Source organism: Diceros bicornis, chromosome 17 (genome assembly GCF_020826845.1).
Source record: "Diceros bicornis minor isolate mBicDic1 chromosome 17, mDicBic1.mat.cur, whole genome shotgun sequence".
Lineage (NCBI taxonomy): Eukaryota > Metazoa > Chordata > Mammalia > Perissodactyla > Rhinocerotidae > Diceros > Diceros bicornis.
The window spans coordinates 36178401-36203001 of NC_080756.1; the positions used below are offsets into that span (position 1 = coordinate 36178401).

At 37.6% G+C, this 24601-nt stretch overlaps 1 protein-coding gene across 1 annotated transcript in view; it reads left to right on the plus strand.

The window, feature by feature from the left end:
• ITPR2 (inositol 1,4,5-trisphosphate receptor type 2) overlaps nt 1–24601 on the plus strand; it is a 472032-nt gene that overhangs the window by 86213 nt on the left and 361218 nt on the right. The window contains exons 5-9 of the mRNA XM_058558623.1: nt 847–1005; nt 5354–5452; nt 5756–5839; nt 6137–6283; nt 16454–16549. Coding sequence (XP_058414606.1) covers nt 847–1005; nt 5354–5452; nt 5756–5839; nt 6137–6283; nt 16454–16549 — 585 coding nt within the window. The remainder of the gene's footprint in view (nt 1–846; nt 1006–5353; nt 5453–5755; nt 5840–6136; nt 6284–16453; nt 16550–24601) is intronic.

Sequence of the window (24601 nt, forward strand, 5' to 3'; positions counted from 1 at the left end):
CAAGTTTTGATTAATATTAAGTGTCAGCAAGTGGAGCTTATGTTTTTTGTCAAGAACCTCAAGTGCAAATGTTCGCGTGGTCGTTAGGGGCTGAGCCATGTGCGCTAACATGGTGGATCCCAAAGGAGTTGGGTTGGCCCATGAGGGTTTACATTGGTTTATGAGATAATTTCCTTCATATTGTGGATATTAAAATGACCATTCTGTTTTGAAATGATTGTAATAATAGACAGGAAGGTTATTTTAGTTATTCTACTCAGTAAAATCATGTCTTGGAAAGATTTTATCCATAGAATCTAAAAAATCTGAGACATGTTGCTTCTATACTTATCTGAGAAGGGAGTAGGATCAACGTCCTCTGTCAGAAGTTGCCGAGCCTATTTAGGATGTGCAGCCTGCCTCCTCACAGAGGAAGAATTAGGGCTGTCTGTGGGCAGGGTTAGTGCATTATTTTAGTTTCTTGCTTATTCTTTCGTGTATTCGGTTTTTGTGGCCATGCAGAAATTGAGAAAGAATGTGGTTTGAGGGAACCTCCAGGTCTCCTGTGGGAAGCCAGGTTTTATTCTGTTATTTATCAGTAGATAAAAGTCATTCAGAGATGTCCCCTGGTTTGTTTCCCTCATGTTGCCCACTTCGTTATGAAGCAGAATTGGGGGTGGAGGTGAGGAGGAGCCCAAAGCAAGTCAACTTGGAGAGATGGTGAGTGTGGAGTCTGAAAAGAGCGCCTTTGTTTAATCTCCATCCAAGCCGTGTTATTAGGGCACATGCTATATGTATAAACATATGCATGTAATCAGCAGAGGAGACCAGAGAATAAAGGTGGAAATCTGTGTCTTTTCCCTACAGCTACTGCATATAAAAAGCAACAAGTATCTGACCGTCAACAAGAGGTTACCCGCTTTACTGGAGAAGAATGCCATGCGCGTGTCCTTGGATGCTGCAGGAAATGAAGGGTCTTGGTTCTATATTCATCCCTTCTGGAAGCTGAGAAGCGAGGGTGACAATGTACGTAAATATAAAATTAAGAAACAGTGCATTCATAAAGACAATAATTCTTAATAAGTGAGAGAATCCAGAAAGTACAAAGAAAGGAAATATAGTTTTCAATCTTCAACACATTATTTTTATGTTAATATCTTTCATAGGTTAGAAGTATTTATTTATAGTACAAATTATGCTCAGGAATTGTGAAAAGATAAAGTTCAGATTAATTTAAAATCATCTTCCAGCTAGAATTTGTGTGAAAGAACTTAAGTAACCTTAATATTGCCTGAGCCTTTTAAAAGAGAGGGAGAATTTGCTTCCTTTCCTAATCAGAAGGGAGCATGGGAAAAAGAGCTGTGCTTAGGAAATGTTAGGAAATGTTGTCTACCCTTTTGAATTAACAGAGTAACATAGTGAATCATGACAATATTTCATTTACTAGCTCTAATGTCAGCCGTTTACAGTCTGTACATCTTAATAGATGTGTAATGTGTGAGGAGCTATAGATTAGCACCTGCTAGTTGATGACAGTCTTTCAAATGCATTGTGCAATATGTGCATGTTGTATCATGTAAATTTTAGTGGTTGCTGAAATATTTTCTGCTACCTTATAGAGTAGGGAAAATAAAGGTTATGTTAAATGATTCAATAGGATCAATAGATATTTTTGTGTGTAATAAATAAAGTAGCACGTGATAGTCATTAGCACACGGGAGATAATCAGTAAATGCTGGTTGACACTGAATACTGAATAACTTTCATAAATAGAATGCCTTACAAATATTGGGTCAGGTGACCAAGAAAAATAATTGAGCTTTAAAAAATTAACATTATAAATATAAAAGTATAATTATTCTGACAGTTTTCTCAGTACTTTGATTACATTTTAAGTATGTTTTGGCTATTTCTTGTCTTAGAAATATCTTCTTTTATAGTGAACCTATTTTTCCAGTGAATTTTGAAGTATAATTTCAATTCCACAGGAAGCAAGCTTCGTGGTTTAATTTGGTTAATAAGTTATCTGATGATATCCTCTTTAGGTAAGGTTTGGAAGAAGCATGGCATGCAGGAATGTAATCCACCTTAAGTCTTGTGTTGGATTCCTTAAAAAAATAAGTCCCACTGTTTTTCTTTCGGCATCAAGTGATGTGTGCTGTGAGCATGATATATATTTTAATTTCAGTAGGTAGTTAATTACAGTCAACTCTCAATTATTCAGGGACTGATAATGCAGTTTATGAACAACCTACGTCTTTTGATGCCCTTTCTTGTAATGCTGTTCCCCTCTCCAGTCCCCCACTGAGTAGTGTCCTTGTCTGTAGGTGGTCAATGAAAATTAGACTTCAAAACAAAGAAAACCTGGGCTCAAGCTCTAAAGGAATGCTATGAAATGATTGGATAACTTGGGGCCTTTAGATTTGCTCTGGATTTTATTAATTCATTCTATTTATTTATTCATTCTATCTATTCCTTTCCCTGTTCCCAGATGCCTTTAAAGGATCAACAGAGAGTTGAATGTAATGAACTATTTCAAATAATTAGTTGTACTGGGGGAAAAAAAAACTTACTCCCCAAACACTCCATCTTGGTTAAAATGCACAATGTAATTAAGTGCAGTATAGAAATCCTTCTTATACAGATGTGCTCCATAAAGCATGGCTAAAACAACCTTCCACATTGCTTTTTGCTGAAACAGCTCACTGTTTTTGCTCACCACTGTGTAGCTTTTGTATGTGATTAAGATTGGCTGTGAAAGCATACGCACACCCACAGCCCTATATTTGCCACATAAATAATTGTGTTGTAATGCTCATTTTCTTCCCTAAGAATAGGTAGCATTTTTCTAAAATACAAGCCTATTGTATTTTATTGAAGGCAATTGGAAATACTATCACTTCATAACAAGTGTTTTCATTACTGTTGATTTTCTTTAAAAGCATATTAAGCTAAGAAGAGGAAATTGCAATATTCAAAGGACTTTTAAAATGATATTTTACTATTTAGCAGTTAGTTAAGTTGTGATTTAGGTTGCGAGCATCCAACAAGGTGTTTGGTGACCAAAATGAAATGTAAGAATGAGGCTGATAATAGTCTGGGGAGAAAAATGTTCATATCCTCAAAAATCAGTGGTTTCTACCATTTAAGAGCACCTTTGACATATGTCTTACAGAATTGTGAATTTGTAGGGAGGAATAGATTCATGGATCCCTCAACTTTCAGCTGTATGGAAGCCTTTACTTTCTGTTGAGTAGTTAGAAAGTCACTGGGGACAAACTTGAGCAGAGTACGTAAATATTTCATTTTCATTTATTTTCCCATGATTGAGTAGTTAATTTTTCATTTTCAACTTTGATCTAAGAAGATGTTAGTTGTTTACCTTGATGGTAGATTTTAAAGGGGAGAAAAGGCCAGATATTCTTTCAATCAAGAGAAAAATGCAACTCTTAGGGAAAGAGCCTCTTCAAATAGCAAGAAGATTTTCCTGTTTTGCAAAGCCAGACCACTTGGAATTCCAGCAAAGGCAGTACTAGGTCCCTGGTGTTTTGGTTCCTACTGCAATGTTCTTTTCACCATACCAGCTGCCACTTCAAAAGAAGAGTAGCTGCCCGTGGCGTTTGGATTGCTCTTCATTTTCAGTAGAATCTCAGGTTGAATCTTACATGGCTGTTACATAGAATCAACAGAAGTGCTGTTGGAAATATGTTTATGTCATGTTGACTTTTATATGTTTTTGTTTATATTTAATTTTTTAAAATACTTACCAATTCATGGTTCAAAGATAGAAAACAATATAAAGATACATTGTGAAAAGTCTCTCTCCTATCCTTTTTTCCATCTCCCCAAGTCCTGCCCCCTCTTCCGCAGTTAACCACTGAAAGGATTTCCAATGCATATACTCTTACTCCCTCCCTTGCTTTTTTCACACAAATATAGCCCAGTTCTGCTCCTCATCCTCTCGCTTAACACTGTTTCTTGATGATCTTCCCTTATCTGTACATAGAGAGCTTCTATGATGGGTCTTTGTGAGTCATAGCATCTGACTGATTGTGGACTAGAAAGACAGGTGATGAATAGAGACCAGTTCTGTAAACAATAGAAATTATTTCTGCAAACCAAAGAACAACCTTCCTTTGCTCAAATAGTGAGCTTGAGGCTTCTCTATCGTATTTGAATCTCTGGAGATATTTTGTGACAACAGTACCATATGTAAATGTAGACTCCTGTATATAATCCATAAAAGCTTAATTTATATTGAAAATATGAAATTATATTCCTTAAAGTCTTGGTCTGGGTTAAAATATAGGGAGAAGAAGTTTTGTTTATTTTTATTGTCTGAGTCCTAATTTGTTTTTCAGTTATCTGTCAAACAAATCTATTCTGATATTCAGTTGGTAAGAAATATGCAAAGAGAAGGTATTGGTTTTCATTTCTGAGATGGTGAGTAATTCTGTAAATGAGAGTGTAGGTACTATGGTAGGTAGTAAGTCTTCTAATGGAATTTAACAACAGAAGTAACTAAATAACTCTAAAATTAAACTGTTCATTATTATCATTAAGAAAATATAACTCATTTCCCCATAATTTGAGATATGAATAAAAACACTTGAAGATAAATTGCACAGTGTTAATGATAGCATAAACAAAAAAATCAACTTAGACTTACTTCTCTAAAAGGAGGACTTTTCCCTTAACCAATTTAACAAAATTTTAAACTAAAAAACTTTTTTATTTAAAAATGAACACCAGGTTTAAGGAGCAATATTAGTTTTGGATGTTTAAGATAAAAGTGAACTAGATGCTTGTAGCCTGAACAATAAACCTATTTCTACAAGGTCATACCTAATTCTTCATTTCCTGAATCCAGATGACGTTAGAATGTTTAATAATTTCTGAGATTGTGGGAAAGATAAAATTTAACAGACTTGTTTTTGAGAGATAATACAAATGTATGACATTTTCTACGTGCACTTGAAGTGGTTCTAATATTTAGGTAGGTTGGTTTTTTGTGGCAGATGCATTTACTCTCTATATCTGCTGTGCTCATGGCATAAGAGCTCGTGTGGAGGGATAATGACCTATTTACCAATGTTAAGAAAGCTCTAACTGAAATGAGAGACTAACAAGAAAAGGAACTACACTAGCTTTATGAATCCACACTGATAGGTACTATGGGATGTGATTATATGATCATTTATCAGAAGATACTTTACCTCAAAGAGAAAAAGAATTGAACAAAAATTTGTATGGAGGATAAATGGGCCAGGTGTTAGGTCAATAACAAGGACATCTGGGCATTTTGATTTTGGCTTCAAATATAGCACCAACGATCCATGCAGTGTTTTAATTGCAGCTTATTTTTGATTCCTAGATTGTTGTAGGAGATAAAGTTGTTTTGATGCCCGTGAATGCAGGACAGCCACTACACGCCAGCAACATAGAACTTCTCGACAATCCAGGGTGTAAAGAGGTAAGTTCAGGAGGAAAGGAAATGAATTTGTTGATTTTTCTCATGACAGAAAAAATAAGTCGTATTAGTTTCTTTCATGGTTTTCTTAAGCATAATCCCAGTTATGCTGATTAATATTCCTAAGGTACACGTAGATAATGAGTAGCTATTGCTATTTTTGGATGGTCTTTTGAAGATGTTTGCATTGAGGTACATACTTCATTGTCCAAAGTTGTCTTTTTTCTCTTTTTACTAGTTGAAGTAGTAATTTCTGGTATAAAATGGAATCTGCAGTCTTATAACTTAACGTTTCTTCATTAATAGGTGAATGCTGTTAATTGCAACACTAGCTGGAAAATCACTTTATTCATGAAATATAGTTCCTATCGAGAAGATGTACTAAAAGGAGTAAGTACGTGCTACATAGAACGTCTGCTAGAAGAACTGAAGGTAGTCTTATTGAACTTCTCGATGCAAAAGCCGAGTATTCACTGGTGTTCCTGGTTTAGAATGTGACTATAGATGTTAACGCTATGAGCCATGGTACTGAGTTTTCCTCCCTATATTTTGAAATGTATAAATAATCATTAAAAGCCAAGTAGCTAGCAGAAGGGCCCAGAGTATCAAAACCAGAGACACTCGCTTCCTATGTCTATTTGTTCAGACTTTTCTTGGAAATACACTTTTCTTGATCTGTTTCTCTAGGGTGACGTTGTTAGATTGTTTCATGCGGAGCAAGAGAAGTTTCTGACTTGTGATGAATATGAGAAAAAACAGCACATTTTCCTTCGTACAACCTTGCGTCAATCAGCCACTTCTGCTACTAGTTCTAAAGCACTCTGGGAAATAGAGGTGTGTAAATATTTTTTGGCTTTAGTAAAAACTTGTATCAAAAAGACAAGATTCACCAGGCTGATTATTTTATTGTTATAGGCATTATTTATGATAGACCCATAAAACAATAATTTTTGTGAACCAACTTGTACCTCTTCGTTGCTGTGACTAATTTGAAAGGTTACTACTTCCTTAACCTATCTTCTCTTGGGCATCTCTCTCTCTCTCTCTCGTATAATAAGGGCATATATATAATTTTGCTTTTTAAAAATCCATTGTGAAATGTTGTCAAGACTGATCAGACTGAAGGCCGTGTGCCTCCAATGGCATTGGAGTTAAGAGGGAGTGGGATGATTCACTTTAAGTAAAGACAGATATCAGACGTACACAGTCACAGAAAAGAACACTTTTTTCTTCTGGGGAGACCATTTCTCTTGGAATAAGGAGACACATAGTTAAGAATTCATTCATCTTTTAAAAAGTATTTCTTAAGTATACTGATATGGTAGAGTAATTAAGAAAATGTAAGGTATGTATTTTTCTTTAAAGGACCTTTCAGTACAGTGAAAGGTACTGAAGATATACATGATCACCTATGAACAAGCCACATCTGATAAATTCTATCTTGATTTGGTGGACATCCAGGCCTATAGCAGTGGTTCTCAACTATTTTAAACCCATCACTCCCCTTTTATCGCATATATATATATATTTTTTTGATTTTTATTGATATTTTAATGGTTTCTAACATTGTGAAATTTTGGGTTGTACATTTTTGTTTGTCCATCACCCCATATATGACTCCCTTCACCCCTTGTGCCCACCCCCCACCCCCACTTCCCGGGTAACCACAGTCCAGTTTTCTCTGTCCATGTGTTGGTTTATATTCCACATATGAGTGAGATCATACAGTGTTTGTCTTTCTCTTTCTGGCTTATTTCACTTAACATAATACGCTCCAGGCCCATCCATGTTGTTGCAAATGGGACGATTTTGCCTTTTTTTATGGCTGAGTAGTATTCCATTATATATATATACCACATTTTCTTAATCCAATCGTCAGTCGAGGGACACTTAGGTTGCTTCCACTTCTTGGCTATGGTGAATAATGCTGCAATGAACATAGGGGTGCATAAGCCTCTTTGGATTGTTGATTTCAGGTGCGTTGGATAGATTCCCAGTAGTGGGATGGCTGGATCATAGGGCATCTCTATTTTTAATTCTTTGAGAAATCTCCATACCGTTTTCCATAGAGGCTGCACCAATTTGCATTCCCACCAGCTGTGTATGAGGGTTCCTGTTTCTCCACATCCTCTCCAACATTTGTTGTTTTTTGTCTTGGTGATTATAGCCATTCTAACGGGCGTGAGGTTGTATCTTAGTGTTGTTTTGATTTGCATTTCCCTGATGATTAGTGATGTTGAGCATCTTTTCATGTGCCTATTGGCCATCTGTATATCTTCCTTGGAGAAGTGTCTGTTCATTTCCCCTGCCCATTTTTTGATCGGGTTGTTTGTTTTTTTGTTGTTCAATTGTGTGAGTTCTTTATATATTATGGAGATCAACCCCTTGTCAGATGTATGTTTTGCAAATATTCTCTCCCAGCTGGTTGGTTGTTTGTTCATCTTGATTCTGGTTTCATTTGTCTTATAAAAGCTCTTTAGTCTGATAAAGTCCCACTTGTTTATTTTTTCTTTAGTTTCCCTAGTCTGGGTAGGCATGTCATCCGAAAAGATTCCTTTAAACCCAATGTCAAATAGTGTGTTGCCTATATTTTCTTCTATGAGTTTTATAGTTTCAGGTCTCACCTTCAGGTCTTTGATCCATTTTGAGTTAATTTTTGTGAATGGCGATAGCACATGGTCCACTTTCATTCTTTTGCATGTGGCTGTCCAGTTTTCCCAACACCATTTATTGAAGAGACTTTCCTTTCTCCATTGCATGTCCTTAGCACCTTTGTCGAAAATTAGCTGTCCGTATATGTGTGGTTTTATTTCTGGGCTTTCAATTCTGTTCCATTGATCTGTGTGTCTGTTTTTGTACCAATACCATGCTGTTTTGATTACTATTGCTTTGTAGTATGTTTTGAAGTCAGGAATTGTGATGCCTCCTGCTTTGTTCTTTTTCTTTAGGATTTCTTTAGCTATTCGGGGTCTTTTGTTGCCCCATATAAATTTTAGTATTCTTTTTTCTATTTCTGTGAAGAATGTCTTTGGGATTCTGATTGGGATTGCATTGAATCTGTAGATTGCTTTAGGTAATATAGACATTTTAACTATGTTTATTCTTCCAATCCACGTGCATGGGATATCTTTCCATTTCTTTATGTCATCGTAGATTTCCCTCAATAATGTCTTGTAGTTCTCATTGTATAGGTCCTTCACCTCCTTGGTAAGATTTATTCCTAGGTATTTTATTCTTTTTGATGCAATTGTAAATGGTATTATCTTTTTGAGCTCTCTTTCTGTTAGTTCATTATTAGCATATAGAAATGCAACTGATTTTTGTAGATTGATTTTGTACCCTGCAACTTTGCTGTAGTTGTTGATTGTTTCTAACAGTTTTCCAACAGATTCTTTAGGGTTTTCTATATATACAATCATGTCATCTGCAAATAGTGAGAGTTTCACTTCTTCGTTACCTATTTGGATTCCTTTTATTCCTTTTTCTTGCCTAATTGCTCTGGCCAAAACCTCCAGTACTATGTTGAACAGGAGTGGTGAGAGTGGGCAGCCCTGCCTCGTTCCTGTTCTCAGAGGAATGGCTTTCAGTCTTTCCCCGTTGAGTATGATGTTAGCTGTGGGTTTGTCGTATATGGCCTTTATTATGTTGAGGTACTTTCCTTCTATTCCCATTTTATTGAGAGTTTTTATCATAAATGGATGTTGTATCTTGTCAAATGCCTTCTCTGCGTCTATTGAGACGATCATGTGGTTTTTATTCTTTGTTTTGTTGATGTGATGTATCACGTTGATTAATTTGCGGATGTTGAACCATCCCTGCGTCTCTGGTATAAATCCCACTTGATCATGGTGTATGATCTTTTTAATATATTGTTGTATTCGGTTTGCCAATATTTTGTTGAGGATTTTTGCATCAATGTTCATCAGCGATATTGGCCTGTAATTTTCTTTCTTTGTATTGTCTTTGTCTGGTTTCGGTATCAGGGTGATGTTGGCCTCATAGAATGATTCAGGAAGTGTTCCATCTTCCTCTATTTTTTGGAATAGTTTGAGGAGGATGGGTATTAAATCTTCTTTGAATGTTTGGTAAAATTCACTGGAGAAGCCATCTGGTCCTGGACTTTTATTTTTTGGGAGGTTTTTGATTACTATTTCAATCTCTTTACTTGTGATTGGTCTATTCAGATTCTCCATTTCTTCTTGGTTCAATTTTGGGAGGTTGTATAAGTCTAAGAATTTATCCATTTCTTCTAGATTGTCCAATTTGTTGGCATATAATTTCTCATAGTATTCTCTTATAATCCTCTGTATTTCCATGGTATCCGTTGTAATTTCTCCTCTTTCATTTCTAATTTTATTTACTTGAGCCTTTTCTCTTTTTTTCTTAGTTAGCCTGGCTAAGGGTTTGTCTATTTTGTTTATCTTCTCGAAGAACCAACTCTTTGTTTCATTAATCCTTTCTACTGTTTTTTTGGTCTCAATATCATTTATTTCTGCTCTGATTTTTATTATTTCTCTCCTTCTGCTGGCTTTGGGCTTTGTTTGTTCTTCTTTTTCTAGTTCTGTTAGGTGTAATTTAAGGTTGCCTATTAGGGCTTTTTCTTGTTTGTTAAGGTGGGCTTGTATCGCTATGAGTTTCCCTCTCAGGACCGCTTTTGCTGCATCCCATATGGTTTGATATGGCATGTTATCATTTTCGTTTGTTTCCAGATAGTTTTTGATTTCTCCTTTAATTTCATCAATGATCCATTGGTTGTTCAGTAGCATGTTGTTTAATCTCCACATTTTTGTCACTTTCCCAGTTTTTTTTTCCTGGTTCATTTCCAGTTTCATAGCCTTATGGTCTGAAAAGATGCTTGTTATGATTTCAATCTTCTTAAATTTATTGAGGCTTGCTTTGTTTCCCAACATATGGTCTATCCTAGAGAATGTTCCATACGCGCTTGAGAAGAATGTGTAGTCAGCTGTTTTTGGGTGGAGTGCTCTGTATATGTCTACTAGGTCCATCTCGTCCAGTTTTTCATTTAAGTCTAATATTTCTTTATTAACTTTTTGTCTGGATGATCTATCCATTGCTGTAAGTGGGGTGTTAAGATCCCCTACTATTATTGTGTTGTTGTTGATTTCTCCTTTTAGGTTTGTTAATAGTTGTTTTATGTACATTGGTGCTCCTATGTTGGGTGCATATATATTTATAAGTGATATGTCTTCTTGATGGAGTGTCCCTTTTATCATTATATATTTCCCTTCTTTGTCTTTCTTAACCTGTTTTATCTTGAAGTCTACTTTGTCTGATATGAGTATGGCAACACCTGCTTTCTTTTGTTTGCCATTAGCTTGGAGTATTGTCTTCCATCCTTTCACTCTGAGCCTGTGCTTGTCTTTAGTGCTAAGATGTGTTTCCTGAAGGCAGCATATTGTTGGGTCTTGCTTTTTAATCCATCCTGCCACTCTGTATCTTTTGATTGGAGAGTTCAATCCATTTACATTCAGGGTAATTATTGAAATATGAGGGTTGAATGTTGCTGTTTTGTCACTTATTTTCTGGTTCTTTTGCATTTCCTTTGTTTCTTGTCCCATTTGTTTTGGACTGCCAATTCAGTTTGGTTGTTCTGTCTTATGATTCTTCTAGTTTTCTCTTTGTTTATCATATGTGGTTTTAATTTGATTATTTGTTTAGTGGTTACCTTGAGGTTTGGGCGAAAAATCTTCTGTATGAGATAGTCCATTATCTGATAGCCTCCTATTTCCTTATACTAAGTCAATTCAGTCACTTTCCTCTTCCCCTTCTAAGTTGCTCTTGTTATACCTTATTCTATCTTGTGTTGTGGCTGTGTGTTTACAGTTATGAGGTTAAATTTATTTTTGGTGAATTTCTTCCTTTGATCTTTGAGTTTAGTATTTAAGTGGTTGCTAACCTATTCCGGTAAAGATCTACTATTTCTCTGATTTTGTCTACCTACTTTTCTCCTTACTCCAAGCTTTGTGTTCCCTTTCTCTTCTTGTTTTCAGGCCTGAGGGCCTTCTTGAGTATTTCTTGTAGTGGCGGTCTCGTGGCCATGAACTCCTTTAGCTTTTGTTTATCTGGGAGAGTTACTATTTCTCCATCATATTTGAAGGATATTTTTGCTGGATAGAGTATTCTTGGCTGAAAGTTTTTGTCTTTTAGTATTTTGAATATATCATTCCAGTCTCTTCTAGCCTGAAAAGTTTCTGTTGAGAAATCCGCTGAGAGCCTGATGGGAGTTCCTTTGTACGTTATTTTTTGTTTTTGTCTAGCTGCCCTTAATATTGTTTCTTTGTCGTTGACCCTGGCTAGCCTTACCACTAGGTGTCGTGGTGAAGGCCTTTGTCTGTTAATATATATAGGAGTCCTGTTGGCTTCGCTTACTGGTATTTCCTGCTCCTTCCCCAGATTTGGGAAATTTTCAGCTATTATTTCCTTGAATAGGCTCTCTGTTCCTCTTTCCCTCTCCTCTCCCTCAGGGATACCTATAATTCTTATGTTACATTTTCTAATAGAGTCCGATATTTCTCGGAGTCTTTCTTCATTTCTTTTTAGTCTTAGTTCTCTCTCTTCTTCCACCTGGAGTATATCTGTATTCCTATCCTCTAAAGTACTAATTCTTTCCTCCATATTGTCAGCTCTGTTCTTTAAAGATTCCAGATTCTCCTTTATCTCCTCCATTGTGTTCTTCATCTCCATCAGCCCTGATAGGTTTTTCTTTATGATTTCAATCTCTTTTGTGAAGAAACTCCTAATCTCATTTAATTGTTTGTCTGTGTTGTCTCGTATTTCGTTGAGTGTTTTTATGATAGCTATTTTGAAATCTCTGTCATTTAGTTTATGGATTTCTGTGTCTTCGGGGTTGATTTCTGGGTGCTTGTCATTTTGTTTCTGGTCTGGTGATTTCATATATTTTTGCATTGTAGTTCCTGTGTTGGTTTTGATTTTCCTCATCCTGGAAGTCTCTGGTTGCAATTTCCACCTGCCGCCACTGTGTGGTGGTAAAGGGCTGTGTAGTCTAAGCCCCCTGCGCTCTGCCCCAGTTTTTCTGCTGCGATCCGCAGTTTTGTTTTGTTTTGTTTTGTTTCTTTTCCCCACTGCGATCCACGGGTCCAGTCCAGTTTATTCAGGTCTGCCTCGGACCGCTAGATCTGGTCGAGCTGCAGACTCCGGGTTGCGGGGAGGGGGGAGCTCTGTCTTTTGCCCTCTGGGTCCCTGACGTGGGAGGCTTCTCGTTTGCCCCTCTTTATCCGCTCTCTGGGTTGCTCAGATGTTGATGGTAGCCCTGTGGCTCCTCTGAGCCCTCTGTGCGGGAGTTTCCCACTGGCTGAGAGAGCCCGAAGAGCTACAGTTTCCCGCCGAGGGCCGCCCCTCCCCCCTCTCTGGGAGCCGCGCGGACCGGATCGCTGATCTGTTGGGGAGGGAGCGGAGTTCTCCTTACCTCTCCCCCCTTCCTCCTGGGGCCCAGCATGTTCCGCTCTCAGATGTGCGGCAACGTGGATCCCTCCGCTCCAGCTTTTGACTGTCTGGGATTCCGTTGTTGGTCTGTGGCTGTTACTTTTGTTGTATTTTGTGGGGGAAGAATTCACGGGAAAGCTCACTCCGCCATGATGCTGACGTCACTCCTACCGCATATATTTTGAGACACTTCCTTTAATATCCTAAAATGAAATTCATAGGTAATATTCTTTATATATTCTCATGAGTAAAAATTAATAAAATACCCTAATTCTAATATAAAGAAGAAATAAAAGGAAAAGAATTTATAATAAAATAGCATGTATTTCAAAATGTAAATAACTACTTTAGAAGGTAAAATATTTATTCCTCTCTTTGATGGATACATTTGAATTTGAAAGAAGAGTTAGAAGAAGAGATCAGAAGACATTCTATACAAGTACAGGAAAAATGAAAGAGCAGAGGTAAATGTGGGCCCTCAAGTAACTGGTGTTAGGAGAAGTAATAACAGAACAAACTTATTTGTACATGATTTAAAAAAAGAGGGAAATAACCATAATTGAAATAGGGATAACAAGGCAAATTACAGACTGTTGAAACAGAGAAAATGAGGAAGTATGATGTTTATGCAAATAGGCTGAGCCTTAATTATAAATGTAATATCAAAATAATTCTCTAAGTTATGACATGCATTAAAATAGAGATGAAATAATACAAAAAAGATATTTTCTATCTTGAAACCTTACTACATGTTGAGGCATAGTTTCAGTCTCTAGCATTCAGAAGGACCATATTCTTCAACATATTTGGAGACCATATCCTTGAATAGGTGACAGGGAATTGAGACGTTCTTGGGAAAACAACTACCACCAAAGCTACATGATATTCTTCCCAGAAGTCTACCTCACAGCTACTCTTCGGGCAAGACTGAAAGATAACAGGCAACCTCAAAATAAACACATAATTAAAATATGCATTTTTCAAACCATAGATTTCTCATTATGCTCTAAAAATTTAACAAATATAGGAATAGCAATAATGTGAGATATTATTTAAAACTTTATTAATGAATTACAGTGATGAAAAAGTCATATAGTGACTTCCTTACCCTGTGAGTTTCCTGCATTTCATGTGTCTCTACCTATTTGATATTTGGCTCTAAGTCTTTTGAAAGGAGTTTTGAATCTTCTCTCTTATATATTTACTATTAGCTTTTGCTGTAACTGTACCACTGCACTGAAATCCTTTCCAACAAAATGCATAGTTGGAAATGCTGTAACCCATTGAACAGTCAGAATGGAGAGAGTGAATAAATTATTCAATAATTTAGAGATAATGTCTTGAATTCATTTAAGCTTCCCTCTCTGTAATGAATTTCTTTTAAATTACTGGGCTTTTCATATAACTTGATATAAAAACTTTTTAGTATGAGTATATATTAATGTATTACCATTTTGTATTTGTGGTAGGTTTATTTCTGTAGGAGTTTTGAAAGAGGTGGGCTGTGGGACATTTCTTTGTTGTGTGCTGTATCAGTCAGGAAGCCTGAGCAGGTGTTTCAAGCAAAGAGATAGGAAATTAGAAATATAAGAAATTAGGTTTCAATGTATTGGAAGAACTGGATGGAGAAAACTGGGGTGGGGAGCATGGGCTTTTGAAGATCTAGCAGTGTTGGAAGCCATTACTGCCCCTTCTCTGAGCCCTCAGGCCTCTCCTATGCTTCAGGAGTCCTCATCTACCCCACCCTGTAGGAGCCTGCACTAGGCAGCTTCCACCACCTTTGCTGGAGCCAAAAGAGGAGCCTCTCTTCTACTTTCCATTCTAACAATGTCTCCAGAACCCTGCTAGTGAGGCTTTCAGGCCCCGTGATACAGGGGAGCATTTAGAAGGGTGGAAATGGTCCCGAGTGCCGCACATAATATCTAGCATGTACTGAATGCTCCTGTGAGTTGTGGGATATATAATATCTTGGCCACCGCCCATTAATGCCAATAGGATCTCTCCAAAGTCGTTGTGATAACGGCTTTCCCATCCATAGCTTGAAATTGTCCCTAGGGAGCTGTGCTACCATTACTAGACCTATTAGTGTATAGGATAGGAGTTCTTAGGCTGGGATTCGGGGTGAGCTTCAAGTTATTTGTTAACCTCTAGCAGTTGTATACAAAATGTGTGTGTACGTGTACATGAGACAACCAATAGATTTTATTAGATTCTCAAAAGTATCTATGCTTTCCCCAAAGGAGTAAGAGTTCAAACATTGATGAGATCACAGTAGCTGGTGTGATTAGCAAAGGATTTGTTTTTAAATCTGAGAACTGAGCCTTGCGGGATGGAAAGGTTTTTGGCCACAGGGGGAGCCTTTCTGTAAGCCTTCATCCACTTTGAAGTATTTTCAGTATTATTAGCTTATTTGAGCTATTAGAGTAGGGGAATACATAAAGGCTGGAGTCTAGCAAATGCATTAGAAAGTTGTACACATTAGCACATAGAATTTGAAGCTAGGGCAGGAGTCCAAGGCTGGTCCATATTACCAAAAAGAAGGTAACATGTTGAGGGAGAATAATGAAAAGTTCTCCTAGTGCTCTGACATGCCTTGTGATATTTAATATTCACAACAGTCCTGTGAATTAAACCCATTTTGTACATGAAGAAGCAGACTTGAAGATGCTAAATTACTTGCTGTGATCATACCACAGTAATTGGCAGGGCTGGTACTCAAACACACTCATCCTCAGACTGTAGAACCTGAGCTACCGCACCAAACCACCTGTTGTAACCAGCTGTTTCAGACCTTCCACTTTCATTCTCGAGGGTCCAGTGGCTCAGCATCTGGGGCGAGGCTGGTCCCAAGGACAGGTATCAAAGCACACAGTGTTAGTAAAAAGCACACATGGAAAAGGGCCACGAATTAAGTCAGTCCAAACTTTCAAGCCTTGGCATTTGTGGTTCTTTCTGCCTGGAATGATGTATTCCACTCTCTCTGCGTGACTGTCTCCTTCTTATCTTCCACGTTTCAGCATGCATATCATCTCCTCAGAGTGGCCCATGCTAATCGTCATTTCTAGAGTAGCCTTCCCGAGTTACTCAGTCACGCACTCTGTTTATTTCTTCCTGGCACTTGCCAAATCTTATTTATTGAAAGCTCTAGTCTTATTCATTGCTGTGTCTCTATTGCCTGGAAGAGTACTTGGCGCATGGTAGGCTCTTCATACAATCTCTTAAATGCATATTTGAATAACAAATGGGGAGGAACCCCACAGTATTTCCAGTTTTGGCTTGGGAAACATGTCTTTTGGAGTAAGGCTGTATTTGCAGATGCAAGGCGTGAGCATCATGCTTGCACAGTGAGCTAACTGTTATGTCTCTTGCTCATTTACGGGGAATTTTGTTTTTCTGCCACATTGTCCTCTCATGAAAACGTGTATTAGATTTGACAAGTTAGCATTAACAGGCGGGCCCTCTGTGTAGACTGTTGGCGTTTGCTTGCCAGGAACATGACTATCTTTTAGCCATTATTGTTGTTCCTTTTTTTGTCTGTAGGTGGTTCATCATGACCCATGCCGTGGGGGTGCAGGACAATGGAACAGCTTGTTCAGATTTAAACATCTTGCAACTGGGAACTATTTAGCTGCAGAGGTAAGATTAATGGTATAGTGCTATTAAATCTGATTCTGAAATAGTGAAATAGGCAATTAGCTTCTCCAAAAGATTTTGTAAGAACAGTTATTATACACCCCAGCCTATCATGTTCTGGATTGGCATATAAATTATTCTTAAAATGTAAATATTAATTGAAGCCTTAAAATAATCTTTGTCTTAAAAAGTAAAACAACAATAACAACAGAAGGCTGGTGGTTGGTTTACTGTAAGGTCAGTGTAATGGGGTATCTGATTTGCATGTATATGTGATTAGTCCTAAAATTTTCTATTTAGCTTCACTCTTTCAGACTGTCTGCATTGGAGACATGATCAGTTCATTGTTGATGTGGTATAGCCTAGAGAGTTTCAGGTTTATCTTCAGTGGCCACTTTTTCACTGGTGGGGGGCTTTTATTGTTTAAACCATTGAAAAGGAAAGGATTTTCTTCCTGAGACTGTTCTGAACTGTCAACAAAAATGGTAAACACATAAAGGTATTTTCTGTCTCCACTGAAAGCTTGTTGACAATCAGTTAGATGTAAAGAATGGGTAGAAGTAACAGCATTAAGTTTTAGAAATGATTTAATTAAAGTTTTGTTATCTAATTTAAAAATAATTTTGAAAACACTTGTTTTTAGACGTATGAAAATATCCATTCATTCTACCCTCTTCAACTCCGTTTCTGTTTTTCAATTTAGAGTTTGCTCTGAGATTCTAAACTAGAATTTGGTCTTAGAATTTTTGGTACTACTTATCTAACTTTTGGTTTTGGATATGAGGGAGGGTAGGGAAGTGGGGATGGAGAACTGATGAGAAAAAGCTGTGGGAAACAGGAAGTTTCTATAAACGTAATGACCCTTGTCTAAACTAACACCCAACCCCATCACCCTGTCCATCCTATTAATCTGTGATAATGTTCTTCATAGTACTTACCTCTATTTGACTTATTGTACATTTTATTTTATTGCCTTTCTCTGTCAGAATGTACGCTGTCTGAAGGCAGGGATTTTTTTTTTTTTTTTTTTTACACCTCCACTGTGTCCTCAGCACCTAGGACAGTGCCTGGTAATTAGAAAGCATGTGATGAATACTTTTTGAATGAATGAAGAAATATAAAGGAGCTATTCAGGCTTCTATAAGCTTAGAGGATGGGAAGGAGATTTCAGGATTTTTGTCTGAGAGGTATTTGGAGCCATATTTGGGCAAATTAATCTCTCTAAGCTCCAATTTGCTCCCTGGAAAATAGGGAAAATCACAATATTTATATAATGAGACTATTAAGAGAATTAAATGAAGTAAAGTGCTTGGCATAATGTGTGGCTCATGGAAAGCATCCTGTAAGTGATGCCGGCATGATTAATTTTATTATATGATAAATAGGGGTTGTTCTTACTTTTATAAATATCTGACATTATTTATGAGTCAGGTCAACTAAATGAAATACACCTTTGCAATTTATGGGCTGTTCTCACTATAAATGTTTTGAAGTAACTTTTTTGAAAAGTAACCTTTTGAACCAAAAATAAGCAGTAAGGTAGAAAGTCTCATCTAAAATAAGAATTAGAAAAGCTTACTAGATGTCCTAAAAAAAAGAAATTACAGTTAAAATTCTCTTGATCTTATGTTAGTAGCTGTTTTCCTGAATTCACTTTTCTTTTCTTTTTTTTTTTTTTAGGAAGATTGGCCCTTTGCTAACCAATCTTCCTCTTTTTCTTTTTTCTCCCCAAAGCCCCAGTACATAGTTGCATATCCTAGTTGTAGGTCCTTCTAGTTCCTCTATGTGGAATGCTGCCTCAGCATGGCTTGATGAGTGGTGAGTAGGTCAGCACCAAGGATCCGAACCCGTGAACCCTAGGCCGCCAAAGTGGAATGCGTGGACTTAACCACTACGCCACCTGGCCAGCCCCCTCACTTTTCAATCAATAGCTGTTTTAGCTACCGATGTTCTGTAGAAAACTGACATGATTTACACATTATTAGTTTTCCTTGTTAATTTCTGTAATTAAAACTTGTATCATTTGATACATTCAAATGATTAGATTATTAAGAATTAAACTGTTTATTAACTTTAATGAAGATCCAAGACCTCAATACATAAGTGAATTCATTAAAAATTGAAAAACAGAAAGCAGTTCATTCCTTGAAAAGAATTTGAAAGACTGTCTTTGCATTCTATCTCTAGAGAACACTACTTTAAATGCCAGATTCTATTTTTTCCATTAAAGAGTCTGGTGTATTTGGAGAATCTTTTCTTTGACCTTTAATAATTTAGATAACATCTTTTTTATGCCAAAGTGAGAGAAGGAGAATTAAGCATTCAATACGTATCTGAAAATTGAAAGTTAGGATTTGAAAATTGAAAATCAGGATACTGATTTTAGCTCGTATAACAGAATGGGTGCTTCTGTGTAGTATTCTAACACCAAAAGAGAAATCATAGCCTCAAAATACTGGCATCTAGAAGTTGGGGTTTTATATTTCATGTGTCAGTTAAGTTCAGACAAGATCCTGGTACAGTCACGTCTCGGGATACTTGTCTTACTGATGTGAAAGTGTCCAGAGGTGTGGTGAAATCACAGTGATCGTAGTCACTATCACTTGATGAGAAACTGATTTCCAATTCCAGTTCCCCAACAGGTGGTAATTAGCCTCTCATAGCAGCTAAAAGACGATGTTTATCCTTTACCGTTTGCTTTTTAAAAGTGCCCAGGTCTTTAATTCAAAACATTATTCATGTCATTGAGGGAGGGTAGGGAGTTCCCAATATTTTGAGTTATAACTTCCTAGCATTATTTGTTTTATTATTATATACCCTTATTCATAGGGGAGAAAAGGCTCCATGGCCTTTATTTATTTTACTTTTTCACTTTTCTCTTTAATATCTAGATGCTACTTAAGTAAGACACACACGTTGGGTTGTTGAAAATGCCGAGAGTTGAGAAGCATTATTTTTATAATTTATAAAAAGAGCAAACATCATCTTTAAGATTTCATACTATCTTTGACTTATGTTTCCTAAGTGCCTGACAATGTGCAGCACAGTGGAGAAGGAAGCAGAGCAGTCAGTTTTTGCCCTCAAAAAACTGACCTTCTAGTTCAGAAGACAGCATCAATACATGGCCACAGGGTGGTCAGCGGCAAGGGCACGTGGGGCTGATGAAGTGCGCAGGTGGAGGTAGGTCAGTGTGAGATTAGCCAAAGAGGGCTCTTGCTTGGGAGAACATTCCCCTCGTTCCCAAAGAAAGTAATGGAAAGTAACGGGTTGGCAGAGAAAAAAGAGGACAGTCCTTGCAGAAGTTGCCAAGGAGGCAGACTGGGACATGGAATGTCCAAATCATATGTAGACCATGTAAATAGGGCAGCCAGCTCAAAGAAAGGGATTCTAAAAGGAATTACTGAGTGATGGATCTCTTTGATGAAGATTTTGAATGAAAGATTTGGATTTGATCTACTTAGTAATAGCAATGAAGTTTGAAGTTTATCCTGGTAGCTACCTTAGAGGCTGGGACTGGACAGCTACTTGCAAATATTTGGTAGACACCAGTGATGTCATTAAAAAAATTTAATTTCTGCCCTCGAGGAGCTTCCAGTACAATGTGATAAATGTGCTATAGCAATATGAATAGTGGCATGCTTATGGGGAACCACTAGAGTGCAACACACCTTTGGCAGAGGGTGTCAGGGAAGTCCAAGGATGGCAAGGAGGCCAGAGGAGGACCTGCTTGATGGGTAAGGCAGGTGGCGAAGAGAGTTAGAAAGGGTGTTCAGGCAGTGAGGGCAGCTTTTACACAGGCAAGGAGGTGTGTGGTATCACAAAAACTAGTTTCATACGGATAATACATATGTGTATCACACATAGGGTGTGTGTGAGTTTGAAAGTGGTGCTAGAGGCTGGGAGAGAAGTGGTGGGGCCAGAAATGTAGGACAGCTGAGTTTTTCAGTCATATATATTAAGCTAAGGAGAATGAGTTTTATCTTTAAAAAGCAGTGTTCTAAATAAATTTACGTTTAAAGAAGACCACTCCAGAGTTGCACTGTTCAATACGGTAGTCACTAGCCACAGGTTGGCTATTTAAATTAAAATAAGCATTACTAAAATTAAATAAAATTAACAAGTCAGTTTCTCACTCATGCTAGCCACATTTCAAGTCACTCATTAGCTACGTGGTATTGGATGGCACAGATACAGAACGTTTCCATCACCACAAGGAAAGTTCTACTGGACAGCGCTGCTCTGGAGCCTTGATGAAGCCACTGGACGGGATTAAATTTAGAGGCAGGGAGACCAGATAGGAGACAAAGCTATGACACCTTCCAGGAACTTTGAGGACTTTAACCAAGGGAGTGGTATTGATAATGGCAAGGAGGGGAAGAGTGGAAGACAGTTTTAGGACATAGAATCAATGGAGTGGTAATCCATGGACTGTTAGGGGTAATCCATTGGATGTAAGGAGTAGGAGGATTTGGGCTTTGTAGAACTGATGATGCCATTCACCAATGTGGGCAAAATGGGAAGAGGTGCAAAGGTGATAAGGGATGTAATCCATTCAATTTTGTATATGTTTAATTGGAGGTGCTTGTAAAATGTCCAGGGAAGATGTCTAATAGGCACGGGTTTCACAACTTCTAGAAGTTTGGGGATTGGCTTGGGCTGAAGACATAGATGTGGTCCTCATCAACATGGATGAGATAATCTGGGAGTGTGAAGAGAGTGATAAGATGTGTGAAGATGGAACCACAGCAACATCATCTTTTAAAGGTGGACAAAAGACGGGGAGCCTGAGAAGTCAGAGAAGAAACCGGAAAATCGAATGGCCTGAATCACAAATGCCAAGCAAGGGAGGATAGCGTTTCAAAAAGGAGGGAATACTACTGAAAAGGTTAGGAACAAAATGTATTTACAGCATTTGGCAAGAACACGGTCATTTGTGACTTGATTGAGAGCATTTTTAGTGGAAACCAGAATGCAGGGGGTGGATGAATGAGGAGGAAACTAGAGTGGAAGTAAGTGTAGACTGAGTTTTCATATCATGGCTGTGAAAGGGGAGAAACAGTAATAAAAGGAAAGTAAGAGTCCTACTAGACAGGTTTTTATAAAGTATATTAAAAAAGTGAGATGGATGAGAACTGAGCTGTTTTTGCGTTAAAGGGAAGTACCTAACAGAGGGGCAGGTTTTGGCAGTGTATTGTTCCTTTCCCTCGGCTTTTCCACTCTCAACACACGTATTTGTAATTGAATATATTGCTTTAGTGTGCTTGAGGCATTTCTGGTAAATTGGATTATGCAATTCTTGAATTGCCTTTGAGTTTGTGGTGTTTGTATTGGCCAGTGTGGCAAAGAGAGCCTAGTGTAGTGGGGAAAAAAATCCATGTATACTGCTCACAATCTACCTGACTTTAAGCAAATATTGAACCTCTGTGAACCTCAGTTCCCTTGTGTGTAAAAAAGGTGATAATATATATTATTTGGGATTATAGTGGAATTAAAGAAGATAGGGAATTAAAGAAGATATCAGCAGTGTGCACATGAAAGACATTCAATAAGTGTTAAGTCCCTTGACTTTCACTGAGAGGAAGGGGTGAGAAAATGCAGTCATGATGATGATGCTGATGATGCTGATGATGCTGATGATGCTGATGGTGATGATGGTGATGAGGATGATGACCATTGTCAGTCAGATAACTTAAGGGAGGGAAAAGTTTAGGGACTTACCACTGTATACCTTGTGCCTAGAATAGTGTCTGATATTTAATTTACATCAAATGAATGCTGGTTGATTGAATAGATGAATCATAGAGATTATGAGGTTATAAATCCAATCGTTTCACTTTACCGAAAAGGAAACTCAGGCTCAGAGAGGTGATTTATTTTGTCTAAAGTTGAGAAACAAGATAATGTCAGTATTCGGGCTGCGTGCTAGACTTGCCCGCTTCATCTCTATCAGTGGTTCTCAGCTGAGGGGAATCTTGCCCCCCAGGGGACATCTGGCAATGTCTGGAGACATTTTTATTGTCACAACTGGGGAGAGGCAGCTACTGGCCTTATCTTGCCCAAAATGCCAGCAGTACTGATGTTGGGAAACCCTGATCTACATTATACTGAAATTACGCAATCATGTATTGACTGCCTCCTAGGTGGAAGCACTCTTTGATATTGTGAAGAAAAAAAGATGGTTAACATCTGGTCCTTGTCCTCTAAGAGTTTTCGATCTGGAGAATGATATTAACTCCATCACTGAGACATTGAGATCTCTTTTGTAATTGTTTCTATCATATGTACACATCTGAGATAACTGCTTTTGTGTGATGTTTAAATTATCAATGTCTGTATGTGACCATGATAAATCTCACGGTGAGTTTAAAGGGCTACAACCTTAAATCTAAGCACAATGAGAAAAAAACACCTAAAAATTTACTTACACTTTCTAAACATGATATTTTATTTTAACCAGCACTTTCTTACTGGAAAGCTGTTATTCAGAAAAATGTAATCAGCCTATTGTTTGTGAAGAAATGAAGGGGGCACTATCCAAGGGAAATTAGACTATTTTATACGCTGAAGATTCTGTAGTCTAATTATAGAGACAAAACACAAATTGTAATCTACTTAAGAATAGCACTATTTTTTTTAGTAAATTGTAGAAAACATCTAGGAATGAGAACAATGATACAAGATATAACACTGTTCAGATTTTATTCTGTGAGATACTATTTTGAGTGCTCTGAGACCCAAATTTCCAATGTGGAGAGGGGATTCCCCACACATCCAACAAGCAATTCTCTGACGCCAACTGGGTGTCCTACAATTCAACTCAATTCTGACACTGTCTACCCAGAGACAGCATCAGGTTCTAGAGGTTAAGGGTTCAGTTTTACAAGACTCCCCCCACACCCTCACACACTTCAGATGCCAGTTGCAAGCCCAGGTTGTCACCTGTGCTTCTGACCGAGTGGCTATAAGTTGGAGGTTCCCATGACCTCCTCCTTGGACTTAAGAAGGCAGTTACAAGTTCAGGTTGTTACCCATACTTCTGACCAACTGGCTATAAATAGAGGTTTCCATGACTCCCTCCTCCGGTTTGATTAATTTGCTAGAACAGCTCACAGAACTCAGAGGAACATTTTACTTACTAGACTGGTAAGTAAATAATATAATGATAATAATAAATAAATAATATAGTAAGACACTGGTTTGTTATAAAGGATATAACTCAGGAACAGCCAGATGGAAGAGATGCATAGGGCAAGGTACAGGGAAAGGGCTTGGAGCTTCCATGCTCTGTCCCAGAGCACCACTCTCCCGAAATCTCCACGTGTTCACCAACCTGGAAGCTCTCCGAGTCCACTTGGCTTTTTATGGAGGCTTCATTCCATAGCCGTGATTGATTAAATCATTGGCCATTGGTGATCAGTTCAGCCTTCAGCTCCTGCCCCTCTCCCAGGAGGTCGAGGGGTGGGACTGAAGGTTCCAACCCTGCAGTCACTGGGTTAGTTCCACTGGCAACCAGCCCCCAGCCCTAGGTGACCTAGGGGCATTCCAAAAGTCACTTTATTAACATAACAAAAGACACCTTGATCTCTCTCACCATTTAGGAAATTCCAAGTATTTTAGAAGCTCTATGCTAGAAACAGAGATGAAGACTAAATTTATATTTCTTATTGTAATTCACAATATCACAGACACTAAAGTGAATCAAGGTTTAGAAATGGACCCTTATTCAACTTAGTGATTCCAACAGTATTGTTTTAGAGAATTCAAGATTTATTTTTGAGAAATATACAATTCTAGAAACCCATGGACAAAATGTGGAAAAACTATATAATTATGAATTAGGTAATAAAGACATTTATGACTTCATCAGATAATGCATTGCAGTACTGTATGATTAGGCTCTCTCCCTGGACAAAATGTGGAAAAAGTATATAATTATGAATTAGGTAATAAAGACATTTGTGACTTCATCAGATAATGCATTGTGGTACTGTATTATTAGGCTCTCTCCCTAAAATATTAGTTTCTGAGGGCCATACGTGTAATTAGGTGACAGGA